The following is a 16,526-nucleotide window of genomic DNA, read 5'->3' as shown; positions in this document are numbered from 1 at the left end:
TTCCTTCCTTCCTTCCTTCCTTCCTCCCTTCCTTCCTCCCTTCCTTCCTTCCTTCCTTCCTTCCTTCCTTCCTTCCTTCCTTCCTCCCTCCCTTCCTTCCTTCCTTCCATTTTTATTCTTCTTAGCATCCTGCCAAGTCTTAAGTATTCTAATAGGCATCAGAAGAAATGCAGTACCCTGAAAGTGCTTGTGGTTAAAAGTAGCTCGGGGGATTTGCTTGGGAGAGCCGGTGCATTCTGATGGTCATCCACCAGCAATACTACCATTCTTGTCATTTTTCTGATCTTTGATGAAGCCTATCCCAGAAAAACGGTGAAGTTCTGAGGATGTTTCTCCAAACACACTCAAGTTTTTATTGATTTGGTTTTCCCTTGAGGAAAATTAGGTATAGAGCTTTTAGTAATGTCTTCTTATGCTTGGAAAAATGTTAATACTTGATATGATTTTCAGTTATCTTGGGATAGTTCCTGCTCTGACCTTTGGCTCTCTTAGATCTCGAATGGTGATAACAGTGAACCCTACATGCTACCATAAGGATGGCATGAGGTGTCACCACATGTCCCATAATTGCCATTTGTTTATTTTTGTTGGTTATTGGGACTGAACTCTGGGCCTGGGCTCTGTCCCTCAGCTCTTCAGCTCAAGGCTAGCACCCTACTATTTGAGCCACAGCTTATGTAGTGCTTATGTGGTGCTGAGGAATCAAACCCCGGGCCTCATGCATGCGAGGCAAGCACTCTACCATTGAGCCACCTTCCCAGCCCCATAATTGCTATTTTTAAGGAGATAGGATGACTTGTCTACAAATGGGTAAGCAACAATATATCAACTGTAAGATATAACTATCCTCTTCCAATGAGTAAATTTTGATGTTCATCAGAAAGTTAAACAAATATCTGCATTTTCTATTGCTCTAGAAGAACGATTCAAAACCTTAGAAAAGAAAGCAATGTTGATCACCAGAAGCTTTTCATAGGAAGGCATTGTTGGGGCTGTGGGCTGTAGCCTAATCTTTCCTAGTCAACTTATTCTAAGTTGGAGACTGAATGCCGATCAACTGCAGGCTTGGGGATTAAAGAGGTGCATGGATCGTACCGTACAAGGCCTGGATCGCTTTCACATCATCCTTGGGGAGGCGAAAGCCGTAAGGTTGCTGGTACTTATAAGTTGGGTACATCAATGCTGATGGGTCTGTGGAATGGGCCAGGCCCAGGGCATGGCCAAATTCATGAGCCGCCACAGTAAATAAATTGAAACCTAAGCAATGTGTGAGAGAAAAAGCAGCATCAACACAGGTTTTAGTTTTCTCTATTTTTTGCTTTTACAGGGGAACTTATACCCAAATCACAGTTTAACACATTTCCTTTCCACACTGTATAGCAAAGATAGACTGTTGGGAGACTTAGGTTAGCTGACTTCTGTTCTTTTTAGCTCGTTGGTGAGGGAGGCTGGAATCATGAAACAATCCATTTTGCTCATTGCTAATGGTGCTTGACAGATTGATAAGGAAGGGCCTTGGCTAGTAGTGGCAATGAATTTTGCAGTGACACACTGATTTAGATCACAAACACTTTTCTGCTAGTGCAGCTACTCCTTTTTATGCACACATTTCACAATGAAAATTTCCAGATGACCTGCACAGTAGTGTTCTGGAACCTTCCTCCCCATCCCCATCACACTTCTCAGGAGACACTTGTGAGTCATTGTGCATGTAGCAAGTACACATAGGCAAAAAAAAAAATCAATGTTTGTAATTTAAGAAAAAGAGAGCCATGTATTGGGGGAAGGGATTGGTGCTTGAGATGATATATTATAAACAGAAATCACACAAATCTACAGCATAATCTTGAGTGGCTCTTTTCCCTTAGGGTATTCCCTTCTGGATTTTTGGCTTACTTGTTTTTCTTAGCCAGCCCTCCTAGTTAAAGGGTGGCTTGGGACGTTGAACCTCAAGGTTTCATGATGGAGGCCCAGAAGAAGGAACAGTATTTTCCAGGTTATCGTGAATTGTGCATATATACCATTCGTTCCCATAGTCCACTTCTCAGCATTGTCGAAATGGGTATCTCCTCCCAGGCCTTCTCCAGGCGCGAATGCGTGGGCTAGAGTCCCCCGAGGCCCATCAAATGGGTATGAATCTCCGTGATCTAAACAACAGGAAATGCTTCAGGATTAAGATCTGGCAGTTTGGTGGGGCACAGGGAACAGACAACCCTTTGAATAGCTACGATGCTTCAGTTTATGATTAGTCATTTTTATAAGACATTCACATGAGTAAATAATTGCCTATTGAAAATTGAAAGGCAGCATTAAATAACCAAAACATTATCATTGTGGTTTTTATGGTAACACGTAGCATCCTGAGGATTATGCATATGCCAGAGATTGCAAAAGGAGAAAGAACAGAGGGACATTTGATGGCACCTTGATCCACTGATTAGAATGTGAGCATTCAGGACATGATTTAGCAGAGAGGAAATTAGTAACTGAGCAAAAACAGGTTTTCTGTGTCTGTTGCACAATACAAATTTAATCGGAGGAAGTATCAGAAGGAAAACTTCTATGTAAGTTTGATATACCTTCACTTGTAAAACACACAAAAGTAATCAAGGTCTCCAGCTTGCAAAGCTTTATGTACTTTTTTTTTTTTACCATCTATATTTAACAGTTCAGTATGAATTTAACAGAAATGGAGAAAGAACAGAATGAGAAGTGCCAAAATAGAAGCTCCATTTCAAAAATCTGTGCAATATTAGTGACTTTACCCAGTTCTACTTTTTTTATTTTTGGTTGGTCATGGGGCTTGAACTCTGGGCCTGAGCGCTGTCCTTCAGCTCCTCAGCTCAAGACTAGCACTCTACTACTTGAGCTACAGCGCCACTTCTGGTTTTCTGGTGGTTTATTAGAGATAAGAATCTCACTGACTTTCCTGCCTGGGCTGGCTTTGAACCGCAATCCTCAGATCAGCCTCCTGAGTAGCTAGGATTACAGGTGTGAGCCACCGGCGTCTGGCCAGTTCTATGTTTTTTTAAAGCCAACCAAGCAAAGTTCAGTAAGACTTCAGCACAAGGTGTTCTCAGGACATAATGCAATGGTGGCCAAATCCCTAGTCAGCCTTGTGTCAGGGGACTGGACAACAAATTGAAAGAGCACAAGAGGCCCACACATTAACTTCATGACCTTCAAAGCATCCTTGAATTTAGTGCCTTGTCATTTTACCAAGTGACTTTGGTCATCTGGGATGATCAAAAAGTCAGGTTTCACTCAGGGACACTTTTGAAGCATTTGTTCTCAAGACCTGCTTGATCTTCTCTCTCCTAAGTATATATGTCCTCCCAGTGATGTCATTGAAATGAAGGTCAGGACTTGAAATGTCAAGGACACTTAGAATTATCTGTAGAAGGGAAGAGGCACTAGCAGTCACTAAGAAGCTGAGAAGGGAAGGAAATTTTGCCGTCATCTGGTCCTCCTTTGGTCTGTTTCCTGCTGTGTTTTTCCCAGTGGGGCTCAGAGTTCTCCATCCATCCCAGTGCAAACTCATGCTGCACTCCTTAGCAAGCCAAGTTGGGAACAGAGCGGGGGTGGGTAGGGCTGGAGCAGACCTCACAGGCACAGTCTGCAAATGTGGATGAGACCAGAATGCCCCTTCTCCTGACTATTGCTGCAGGGGGGCCTGGGTCAGGGTCCCTGCAAACTTACTGCCTCTAGTGGGAATTTCCCTCAGGGGGAATTTCTTGGGTAATAGCGATGAACATCTAGCCAACGGGAAAGCAAAATCACATCCAATTGTGTCGCAAGGGGACAAAACCGTAACAGAAGGCTTCCCAGGGAGCCTATTCTATTCTCCAGCAGAATCTAGAGATGACAGAAACACTAAGAACTTTGCTGGCTCTATTACCCAGCCAGATGCAGGTCCCAATGAGGAGGCCGTGGCTGGGGCCTCTTCCCATCACAGCACTGGAGGGCTATGTGGCCACTTGGACTTAGTACTTAGAAGGTGGAATGTTGGGAACACTCCCCTGCGCATTCAGACAGAACCCAGGGAGCACCACAGTACCTCCGGTTTCAAAAGATATCATGATATCCGCTTCTCCCGAGTTTATTCTAACAAAGTTCAGGGGGACGGCACTGCTCCATGCCCGCAGAGCCATCTCCACGGCCTTGTCCACCTCTGCAGGCCTCATGGAAGGTGTGTACTTGGATATCCTGTGGAGAGACAACAGCATATGCTTTCCACTCAGGGCTGCTCCTAAATAGAGGTTAATAGTATAGCTAACCATTTACATTTCTTTTTTGGAAACAATAATTCTTTTTTGACTTTGAAAGATGCTGAACTGCTTGCTACTTGTTAACTAACAAGACAAATGAAAGGCAGGGTGAGCACAGTTGAGATATCCTTCTTGTTATAATACTGTTTTTTTTTATTGTTTTTGGCAGCAACAGGGTTTGAACTCATGGCCTCACACTTGCTAAGAAGGTACTCTAACATTGGAACCATAACCCTAGTCCTTTTAGCTTTTGTTATTTTTCAAATATGGTCTTGCTTCCCCTCACCTTGCTACCTCTCTGGGTAGCCTGAACCATAATTCTCCTATTTACACTGGGATGGCAGACACATGCTATGGTGCTCAGTTTTTTAATTGGTTGAGATAGAATCTTACTAACTTTTTGCAGGCTGGCCTTAAACTGTGATCCTGCCAGGCTAACTCAGTCAAGGCACGAAACTCTTGAATTGTGATCCTCCCAATTTTTGCCCCTCAAGTAGCTGGGATTATAGTCATGAGCTACCTTGCCTGTTTTAGTATTCCTACTTTTAAAGAATAATACTTACATGATGTTACAGATAGTAAGAAATCTCTGGAGGGGTCAGGGGGAGGATAGGAAGGGGAAACAAAGGAGGAGGCTACAATACCTGATAAGAAATGTACTCATTATCTTGCCCATGTAATTGTAACCCCTCTGTACAGTATTTTCACAATTGAAAAAAAAAGAAATCTCTTTTCCTGGAAATGGCTTAAATGTAGAATCTTTTTTTTTCTCCAAAAGGAACGGAAAATTTTCAGTTATAAAAAAATGCAAACGTGAAATTTTAGGTCAAAGAAACCCAGTCAAAGCAACCAGGATTTCCCCAGAACTGCTGGGGAATGTGTTTTTTTTTAAAATAGTACCTTCTGAAGCGGAAGTGCTGGCCTTACAGAGCAGGCTATAGGGTGGCAGTAGCAGAGCATGCCAGCAAAGCGGGGCTGTGACAGCGACACCTAATGGCAGAGAGATGTACATACTGCTTCTTGTGCCAGTAGTGGAAACAGTTGGTGACCCCCTGGGCATTCTCCCATGTAGTCCAGGGACTGGGTTTCCACAGTCCTCAGGAAGGGAAGGAGGGGGAGGACCGTGGGCTCTGCCGGAATAATGGCTTCTCTCGGAAGCAAAGTCTTGGGAGCCAACCTTAGGAGGGGAACTCATGCCTATTTTCTCTCTTCCTTTGGCTCCTGCTCCAGTGTGGGGCACATAGAAGATGGTAGAGAAGTGCTTGAATAGAACCCAGCTGCTCAGTTGCTCTCAAAGTTGTTGAAGAAGGCATGGTCTAGAAATGTGCATTCTAGCAACTCTCCTAGGTTGTTCTGATGCACCAGTATCTGTAATGCTGGGGTTCTCAAAGACAGAACATGTCTCCCAGAGAGGATCATAAGTAGGTCGGTGCAGGACTAGGGGAAGGTAAAGGGGGAGAAGCTAGGAGCACTTCAGCCCTAGGAATTGAGATCCAGAAGAGGGAGATACAGAGTTAAAGAGGGAAAGCAGAAAGACCCTTAAAAAGACCATCTAAGCCCTTCAAAATATGCTGTTTATTTTGCAATATGCATCTCTTGATTTATCACAACTTCACTTAGTACTTTGAAATTCCTTTTACCTTGAAATCCCTTCCTATTATAGAAGAGTCCACTGCATCCTTAAACTGGTCATGTGTGCAGAGCTGGACAAAACAAGGATGGAGGAAAGAACAGCACCAGAAGAGAGGAAAGGAGAAGAGAAGTGAAGAGAAGAGAAGAGAAGGTGGGGAAAATTCTGACCCAGAGTCCATTGATTGTAAAACAATTGTAGTCATAGCTGATAATCTCAGAAGATGTGCTCTGTTCTGCACATGATTCTACACAATTTCTGATGTTGTGTGTTACCTGATCATCACTGTCATCTATGTTTGTTTGTTAGTTTTGCTGGTCATGGAGCTTGAACTCTGGGCCCAAACACTGTCCCTCAGCTCTTCAGCTCAAGGCTAGTGCTCTACTACTTGAGCCAAAGCACCACTTCCAGTTTTCTGAGTGGTTTGTTGGAGATAAGAGTCTCATAGACTTTCCTCCCCGGCTGGCTTTGAACGTTGGTCCTCAGATCTCAGCTTCCTGAGTAGCTAGGATTACAGGCGTGACCCATTGGTGCCCTGACATCATCTATGTTTTGAGTTTAGGCAGGGTTTGAGTTCTGTCTGACTTCAAGGGCTTATGCACACAGCATTATGCTGTAATTTTTTTAAAAAAATGATCAGATATTTGTTACAAGATAATTTGTAATATACGAGCTATGTGGAGTACTAAGATAGCTTCTTGTGTTGGAGGTCAGGGGATTTGTTTGGGAGCAAGAACAGATGGGCAGTGTGAGCGTGGGGTGAGGGTTTGTGGGGTATGAGGTTTGTGGGGTGCAGGCCTCATGGGTTAGGAGTTTGGGAGGTGCTGGATTATACACCCAGTCTTGATTTAATCCATACTCCTTGCTACTGTGCAGTTGGACTAGGATACAGTTGAAGAAGATTCCACAATTTTTTACATATTTATCTTGTCTTTAGTTATTTCAGTCAATAGCGTCATAACTCCTGCTCCTACCCCACTGCTTTGATTTTTTGTTCCAAGCGCCTCCTTATGGATATATAGGCTCATTGCAGGTAATAAGTGAATAATCTTTCTTACTGAGCAGATGGGCTGTGAGAAAACTGGTTGGTATTGTTAGGGTATTAGTTCTAGACTAGATTAGTTTTCCCAGGATGGCTGTTTTTTATGATAATGATGAGGTTAGCTAATTAGCATTATATTATGGGTTTAGAAACTTCTTATTCTTATTGCTATGGAGAATTGTGATTTTTGTACAGTTCAGAAGGAAGAGAGAGACAGAGACAGGGAGAGACATAAACAACTGATGGATAGATGGGGGTTGTTTCTCTCTGAATTCTGAAAGACTCGACCTCATTACCTGTATGTTAAAGTATTTTTTTTCCACTTGGGTTCACCTGGGAAGAGTCGATAGTTGGCCACATCAGGAACTCCACAGCGAGGTTTCTTGATCATGTCCATTGTGTTCCGGTCCAGCTTCCCAGTGACTTGGAGGCCTAAGAAGGCTTGCAGCTCCTTCACCTTCTTCACCAGGGGACTGCCTCCTCTTGCAACCATCTCCCCCATCTGGAGGTTTCCTTTGCTTGTGTAATACTTTTGAAGGTAGGCCTGAAATGGAGAGGCAGGCTAACATGTCTGTGGTGTAGTCTGAGAAACAGTCACACTCAGCAAGAACAGCAGTAGATATTCTTGTTATAAAGACAGTGTGTAGGGCTGGGAAGGTGGCTCAGTGGTAGAGTGCTTGCCTTGCATGCATGAGGCCCTGAGTTCAATTCCTTAGCACCACATAAGCAGAAAAAGCTGGAAGTGGCGCTGTGGCTCAAGTGGTAGAGTGCTAGCCTTGAGCTGAAGAGCTCAGGGACAGCACCCAGGCCTGGAGTTCAGACCCCACAACCGGCAAAAAAAAAAGACAGTGTGTAGACTCCCTTGTTTGAAAAAAGTAGGCATAGTTGCATAGATGGAGTTTAGATAGATCCAAAATTATTAATGATTGTCTTTGAGTGGTGAGGGGGTTAGACTAGTATTTGTTTCTATACGCCTGCCTTTGATAGTTTGTCTACCATGAATTTAATGAATGTGAATTATTAGATATTAAATTCTAAAAGAAAACAATAGTAGGACACAGAAGTGAGCCTTTTCCCCATGGACAGGGGATTTATCACTGACACCTGTTACCTAATGGTGGGGGCGAAGGCTGCCTGACCTCTGGGTATTAGTGACTGGTGCAAGGTGCATTATGCACAGCTCCATCAGTTCTTTCCCTTACAAGGCTCATTCCATGAACTGCTAACCTGAGGCTTTGCATCAGATTCAGTGCATTATAGGGTGGAATCTGTTTGTATAAAGTAGGTTTATTATACTAGGTTCTCTCAGCCTAGAAGCAAATAAATTAGCTATAAACAATAAGGCTTCATTGGCACATACACTGTTGTGTGATTCGGGGTGCGGTCTGGGTGAGCCAGGGAGGAAGGCCAGGGCAAATTGGGGACCAAGCCCTGAGTGAGATTCAGGAATTCTAGTCGTCCTCCTTGTTTCTGGAAATGACCAAAGTGTGTGTGCGTGTGCGTGTGCGTGTGTGTGTGCGCACGCACATGTGTGATACATAATATATATTATGTATTGTTTTTTATATAGTATAGGGTTTTTATATTATATATAAATTTTATGTTTGTCTCTGTATTAGTTACTAATTTATTGTTTGTTTATACTGGGCTTGAATTCAGGACCTTGGGTTGTTGCTTAACTTTTTTAGTCAAGGCTGGTACTCTACCACTTCCAAGCCATATATTTATTTATACGTTATATATAAGTTATGCGTATTACTTAAGTACAACACACATACATATATAGGTAATAAAAATTGAAAGTGAATTTAATGTCTTACAATAAGGGATTTGTTAGATATAGTGTTATATAATCATGTGACACAAAACTAGTTTTCTACTGATGTCCTTTTTTTTTTTTGTGGGTCCGGTCGTGGGGCCTGAACTCTGGGCCTGAGTGCTGTCCCTCAGCTCTTCAGCTCAAGGCTAGCGCTCTACCACTTGAGCCACAACGCCACTTCCAGCTTTTTTCTTTTTGCTTATGTGGTGCTGAGGAATCGAACCCAGGGCCTCATGCATGCAAGGCAAGCGCTCTACCACGGAGCCACCTTCCCAGCCCTACTGATGTGCTTTTGAAAAGTAAGTATTTAATGGCCTAGGAAAATGCCCTTACTATGAAGATAAATTCTGATAAAATCAGAAGAGAGAACTTATTATTTAAATTTTTTAATTAAATGATGAGTATAATCATAATTTTCACAATTTCATAAGTAAACCAACCATCCACACACAAACACAAACACATGAAGTATGTCTGGAGAATATTAGTAGTTATCTTTGGGTGGTTAAATGATGGGAATTATCAATTTATTCTCTCCTATGTCTCAAAGTTCCATAAAACATAGACTGTTACTGCTCAGAGGAAAGTAGGAAGGAACAGGGTTGGAGAGAGCAGAGCGCTCTAGTTCCTCAGTGGGTGTGCAGGAGGATGACTTTCTTGGTTGTTGTCTTTTACAAAATCCTAGGCAAGGTCAGGCACAGTGGCTTACACTTGCAGTTAATCCTAGCTACTCAGGAGGCAAAGATTGGTTTGAGATCAGCCTGGGCAAAAAGCTAGTGACACCCATCACACTTACCACTGTTAGTTCTTTAGTCTATTCTTTAAATTACAAGTTTATAATTATGTGGTAAGTGAAAACCTATGTGTGTTATTTTCAGAGACAATCTGAAAACTTGTTTTAAATGTTAAGTCAGCACTACCTGATAATCTATGAGTGGTGATAGCTAGATCTATTTTTTTAAACTTTCTGTTGGTATATGAATGATGAATGATACTCATTTCATAGAAACCACACTTTGAGTTTCATATTTTGGTCCTTTCCTAAGCTAGCAGTAGATGATTTAATAATCTCTCTCAATGCTGGCTAGTCAGCTGGGCTCCCAGCCACACAGCAACGAGGTAGATCACAGAGAGTGGGCGGCGCACTGTGTTGCAATGCCATTTGTTAAGTGTATGAAATGCATTTCATTCCTGCTTTTTGGAGACAAGGCTTTGTTATATAGCCCAGGCTGGCTTTGAACTCAAGAACCTCTGTCACCTCCTCCTGAATGCTATGATTACAGCTCTGAACAACCATGTCCAGCTTCAAATGCACGTTGTTGTTGTTCTTTTGAGACAGGGTCTCACTATAGCTCAAGCTGTCCTCTAATTCATGATCCGCCTGCCTCTGACAACTGAGTGCTGGGATATAGACATGCCCCACCATGCCCAACCTCAAATGTATTTTTGAGTCATGATATTTCTAACCTGCAATGAGGCAATTAGATATAACCTTATCATAGTCAAACAACAACAACAAAACCCAGAATAAACCCTGGATTATGCAAATTAGTAGGTATGGTATCATGCCCTCATCTTCAAAGCCTTTTCCCAAATCAGCAAATTAGAATTTAAGCTGTGCAAACACACATTAAATAAATTAAGAAACCTGTTTACATTTTTCCAGGGTAGATGTTTGTACTGGTGGATTTTAGAGGGCGAGGAATCGGGTGTTTCCAGGCCTGAGGGACTGTTTGCTCTTAGCTGGTTTTAGAGGAACATGCCAGTGTGGAAGGTGCTTGCTGAGCTGGCCTTTCAGGCATGGGGTGATCCAGGATCCTTCAGCTGTGGCCGCTCAGCTTCAGTCACACAGGGATGTAGACCAAAATCCCCCACACCTGGGCTGTTCCTGCGCTGTCTTATGGCCAGGCCACCCTCTCTGTCTCCAGTCCTCTCCAGACAGTATCCCTCTACATTGTGGGTACCTCCCAGAAGTACTTTCCTCAACTGCTGCCTCCTGCCCCAGTCACCCTTCCTTCCTGCTTAACTTCTCGTTCCAGCATCCCTCAGCAGGTCTGCATTCAATGATTGTCTTGGGGGCCTGACGGCAGCCCCCTGTCCCCCGCTGGTCCCCACCCCATGGATCTCCAGCACTCATCACAAGGTATTCCTTCTGCAAATAAACTTAGGCTGCGGGTTTCTTCATCAAGTGGACAGGGTTGGTACACATTTCTATAAACTATAAGGAGAGGAATTGATTCTTCCTGTCATGAGGGGCTCACATGCTTGGCCAGATCCTTGCAGCCTTCCAGGGTGCTGGGTGGTCTCCCCCAGGGGATAATTGGACCTTTGCAGGAAGAAGGTCTGTGCAAGTGGACAAGGCATGAATACATTTCCATGCTCCTGTCCCAACAGAGACCCAGGAGGGCAGACTTATTTGGAGAGGTAGAAGAATCATGAAAGGTCTCCAACATTCCAAGGCTACCGCATTAGTTCCAGATACCCCTGATAGGCTGGACCAGCGGCTTTTATTATTCCTTCATGGACTTGGGTCAGCTAATTATCTCTGCAAAGGGTTGTGGCCATTGCAGATCATTCTTTGCTGTAGTGACTCACAGTCATCATTCGTAATCTAATGCCAGTTAGATTTGTCTGTAGACTTGTAGTCTTCCTGAACCCTGGACCAGATCTGAGCTCTCCTACCATGTCAGACCTGTTCTGGCCTCAGCCCATCCCTCCTTGGGAAAGTCACAAAACCTCTGTAGTTTCTGAATCCAGGTGGCCGGGGTGCGTTGGGGCTACCCTGTGGGAGAGGGGACGTAAAGTAGGTGGCGTCAGGAAGAATGATTCCCAGCAGATCTCAGCATTCCCAGTTATTTTTCATTTAGTTTAAGTACAAGGGGGCTCCCATCCACTGAAGCTCACTTCAACTGGGTGTCTGCTTCTGGATGGAGCCTCCTTTGTTATGTGTGAGAGCTGTGGTAGAAAATCCTTAACAGCTGGGGTAGCAGAAGAAGGGATGAACAGTGAGAGCTGCAGGCTACCACCCCAGCCTATTTTACAGGCCAGCGACTCTGACTGGACCCACATCTTTTTTTTGTGTGCCAGTCCTGGGGCTTGAACTCAGAGCCTGGGCACTGTCCCTGAGCTTCTTTTGCTCAAGGCTAGCACCCAACCACTTGAGCCACAGCACCATTTCTGGCTTTTTCTGCTTATGTGGTGGTACTGAGGAATGGAACCCAGGGCTTCATGCATGCTAGGCAAGCATTCTACCACTGAGCCACCCTCCCACCCAAATGGAATCACACATCTTTGTAGTGTGTTGACAGAGAGGTACACATGAGAAAAATCTCGTCACACCTTTTGCTAATTCTGGGCAATTAATTGTGTAGGACAAGGAGTGCTGCCTTCGCTTTAAGTGTACTAAAATGCTTGGAGTCATTCAGAGCCATGTAGCCATTACAAAAATTGTAATGTAAATTGTCTCAGAGCCTTTCCAACAGCCGGGTGGAAAGACATCTTCAGAGAAGAAAACACAGTTAAGGGTCATGGGGAAACACTTTCAGAAAGAAAAGCCCTCCACAGGGAAGAGGGTTTTCACTTTGGAAAACCTTAGTTCACTTAAATTCTGATCAAGGTTACCTTCAGTATAAGAGCTATTTTTCAAAGTGGGAATGCAGAAAGTCCTTCTATGTTGTCTGCTAGGGACTTACTACTAAATATACAGCCCCACCTGTAGGGTGGAGAGTCTCATACTTTAGGTTTTATATTTCTTCCCTTTCTTTTCCTTCAATACTTGTTTTGTCTTGTTTATATTTGCTTGCAAAACCCCTCAAATTCGGTGAGAAACAAGATATGTTGTTGCTATTTATTCGTTCACTTAGGCATGCAACAGGTGCACCTAATATGTCCCCATCTTAGATGGTTCTGTGCACTTATTAAATGATTAAAACAATAAATTTTTTTTTTGCCTTTCTGGAGTGGTAGGAGGAAGAGGGGACTGGGACAAAGATTCACAAACCTGTGCAAGGTGGTAGTTGTTCCTCCAGGTCCTGGGGGTGGCCACAAATAGGGAGGGGACTGCAGTGGAAAACTTCAAAGCTGTGACGAGAAGGACAGCAAGGCCAGATGCCGGGAGCACCTTCATCTCCTCCCGACGCGTGGTAATTATATCAGCCTGAGGGACAGCAGACAGCACACTTTTGCACTTGGACCCGGAGCTCCTTTTATAGAGTCCAACAGGTCTGGGCCCTGCAAGGAAGGATGAATCATGTCTCAAGTGGTAATTACACAGCTCCTTTCTCTCCCTGATGACGGGGTAGCAGATCCATGCACAGGACTCAGAGAAAGCTTCATTCTTCGCTATTTGCCAAATCTCTAAAGGAGAAAAAAGTTTATTAACTACTTACCAACACATGGGGGTGGGGGAGCGTAAACTTGATTGATTTGAACCCAGGACAAGCATCACATTTGATTCATCTCAGTTGAGGGACCTTTTCCCATTTTGATTACAGAAAAGGTAAATGATCAGAATATCATTGAATTAGAACATAACTGAGTCATGCCCAATCACCTGTGCCTTCTGCATCTACCTCCATGTTTCTCAGGAAGAAATGCTGGTAGTAATAACAGTTCTGAGATGCCTGAATCATCACGGCAGTGCCACACTGTACCATGCTACCTAGAGTGAAGGGGGTGGCTAGGAAGCCTTTCATAAGTTGACACAGGATTTGTTTTAGTTAACCCGAATGCTAGACAGACTCTACATTTTGTGTGACCTTTGGTTAAGTTGAGGCCCTGGGTCTTTTTCCTGGCTCTCATTAAGGTGTTGTATAATGGGAAAGGCATTTTAAAATCAGAAAAAACTGAGATTGAATTGTCTATTTCCAGGCAGTGTGACCCTGGGTAAATTATTTCTATGAGCATCAGGTTTTTTTTTTAATTTGCAAAAACTGTCAAAGATATTTTGTACAAACTCCTCATTGTTGCAGCAGGGCTCCCAGCATATAACATAGCATCAACTGTTGGCACTTATTGTTCCTGGGTTCGGAGAAAATTACTGATACCATGATGAGGTCACTCTTGTCCAATTCAGACAGGATTGAGAGCTGGGAAGGGTGAAGCTTGTTTTTCTTGCCAGTATAAGATAAAAACTGTTTAATGATCTTTCTGCACAAATCCCACCAGAAAGTCCATCATACTCTCTACCCTTTGTACACCTACCTCATACCTGCACACAGATTTCTTTATCTTTAACATCATTCATGATTGAGGTGGCTCAGACAAGATGTTCTCCCAGGAGGATTTCTACCAGTGAGCTACACCAACTTGTCTCAGCCTCCAAGAACAAGTATCCAGGCAGATTATGTAAATCTCTCCCCTTTGCCAACAAAAGCTTCCTGGGCTTTCCTCTTCAGATACAGCAGGTCCAGACCTTGCCTAGTGTGCATCCCAGATTATAATCCTTTGCCCATTCCTAGACAAATTCTTTTCCTTGAAGATAACTTGTTCCCCTGGTGGTTCTTTTTAGACAGTTTTAATCCTAATTCTAATACTTGCAACTATGGCTTTGAGCAGATTGATTTGTCTCTTTCAGTTGTAGTCTTTTCATCTACAAAGCAGGAGAAAGGGATGAGGGTGGGGATATAACAAGATAGAGTTGCCTGTTTTGTGGTGTTGTTGTAAAGGAGCAAATCACATCACAACAAAGCTCTTAGCAAAGTGCTAAGAAGACTTACCCCCAACAATATAATGCTCAGTTTATCTCTTTACTGGCACTTGGTTCATTTTTAAGAAATATTTTCTTGGGCAGATGTATAGTTGGGTCAATGATTTTCAAAGTTTGATTTTTGGACCATCAGCATGCTGTCCTGGTAACTTACAGGACAAATACAGACTCTTGGTCACATCCAGGGCCCCTGGGTCGAAGTTGTGGGGACTCATCCCATTGGTCTCTTTAACATGCTTTCCAGGTAAATGCTAAGGATAGAAAACCAACAGATAGAAAACTAACAGATTACTTAAGAAAATAGAATTATGGAATCTGAGCCAAGTTTTTTTTCAAAAACTATTAAAAATGTCAGGAACAGTTATATAAAGTATTCCATACTGCCCTTGTCATCTGTAGTCATACTTTTCATAGGTGATATTTCTAATAATTAAAAGTCATTTGTGAGGTCTGTTGAAAATAATTTATTATTAATACTACTAAACCATGGAAATGACTTACCCTGGCACTTAGAAGAGACTCAAGGTGGTGGCCTCTCCCTTTCTCCTTCTGTTGCATGCTGCTACTTTTCTCTGCATGGGAGAAAGTGATAGAGTTACCAAGTCTGTAGGTCTAGGGAGAACTTGTTACACATACAGATGTCATGTGTATAATACACAATTATTCGTGAACACATCATGTGCATGACAGACACAATCTCAGAAACACAAATATTGAAGATTTACTGTAACATCAATGGAACTAAATTAATCTAAGGATTCATTGTGGTAAAGTTGATTCTGTAGTTTAATACCCTTATCTCCTGTCTTAGGATATATAGATTCCCATAATATATATAATGAGGAGATGCCCAATTATAGAAAACAACAAATTAAAGCCAATCAATAACAAGGGTAGAAAAGGTCCTGTGACCTTCCTAAATCCCTCCCTCTTACTCTGCAAAGTTGACATAATTCTATTTAGAAAGATTCTATAAGGATGACTAAGGGTTAAAGACAAACCTGGCTCATAAATAGGAAATTTCAGAATTACTTTTTGCTAAGATTTGAAAACCATTTTCCCCAAATACCATATATATTAATAAAAATGAATATGTTACTGCTTCACTTTAAAGATACCACTGGATATTGAATTGATGAGTGATATAACATTTGAGGAAAAACAAAGCACTGCATGTAGAATCTCCCTCACAGGCTATGTCTCCGGTTGGGTGGCACTATCTTGGGAAATTTTAAAAGGCAGAAAACTAGTGTTGTAGTAAACAGGCCATTGTAGAGCATCCCTTTGAAGGTGACACAGGACTCTCAGCCCCTTCCTTGCTCTCCACTTCCTGTCTGCCATGAGATGAACAGCCTTCTCCTCCTCCCTCACCAAGGGCACAGAATCAGGGAACTAAAATCTCTGAAACCATGAGCTTAAAAATAAACATTTCCTCCTTATGTTGCTTCTCCCAGGTATTTTGGTCACAACTACAAGAAGGCCAATGACACGTCATCATCAAATGAGTAAGTTGACATGCTACAATATATTCCTTAAGTGTTTGCTGTCTGTGTTATGTTGGTAGTATGTAAGCTCACAAGAATAAGGACTCTGTGTTCTGCTCATCACCTTGTGCTGAGGGTGTGGAACAGGGATTTCATGAACAGTTGCTGAATAAGTGAAAACACAATGGATGATCATAACTAGGATAATAAGAATGTCCTTAGAGGGATGTGTTTTAAATCTGCCCATAGACTAGATCAAATGGAGGAGTTGCAATGGTAATTAAACATTTATTATATGTCAGACATGATTACATGGTGGAAATTTAGTCAAATACTTTATGCACATTTTTTCTCTATAAATTTATAACACCTCAGTATTGGCATTGGGGCCTATACTGAGTAACCTAGAGAACACTAGACTTCTAGTTGGCTGGTGGGTGGGTCCTTTGACTTCAACATAGACTCCTATGCTATGCCTGCTCAGAGTTTAAAACAACCAGACTGGCCAAACTCCCTGGCTAATGGTGAGGTTGGTATTGTAATGATTCCATTGTGATTATGGCTTCATATTTAAGT

At 42.7% G+C, this 16,526-nt stretch overlaps 1 protein-coding gene across 1 annotated transcript in view; it reads right to left on the bottom strand.

The window, feature by feature from the left end:
* The window catches only part of Mmp20 (matrix metallopeptidase 20), a 34,733-nt gene extending 21,846 nt beyond the window's left edge, over window positions 1–12,887 (bottom strand). The window contains exons 1-5 of the mRNA XM_013009620.1: window positions 12,760–12,887; window positions 7,237–7,484; window positions 4,058–4,206; window positions 2,022–2,147; window positions 1,096–1,257 (exon numbers count right to left, since the gene is read on the bottom strand). Coding sequence (XP_012865074.1) covers window positions 1,096–1,257; window positions 2,022–2,147; window positions 4,058–4,206; window positions 7,237–7,484; window positions 12,760–12,885 — 811 coding nt within the window. The 5' untranslated portion in view covers window positions 12,886–12,887. The remainder of the gene's footprint in view (window positions 1–1,095; window positions 1,258–2,021; window positions 2,148–4,057; window positions 4,207–7,236; window positions 7,485–12,759) is intronic.
* Window positions 12,888–16,526: the final 3,639 nt, after the last annotated feature.

The sequence above is a fragment of the Dipodomys ordii genome, unplaced genomic scaffold, assembly GCF_000151885.1.
Source record: "Dipodomys ordii isolate 6190 unplaced genomic scaffold, Dord_2.0 Scaffold10, whole genome shotgun sequence".
In the NCBI taxonomy this organism is placed as follows: domain Eukaryota; kingdom Metazoa; phylum Chordata; class Mammalia; order Rodentia; family Heteromyidae; genus Dipodomys; species Dipodomys ordii.
Note: the sequence above shows the minus strand (reverse complement) of the source record. Positions and strands in the feature narration are given on the sequence as shown.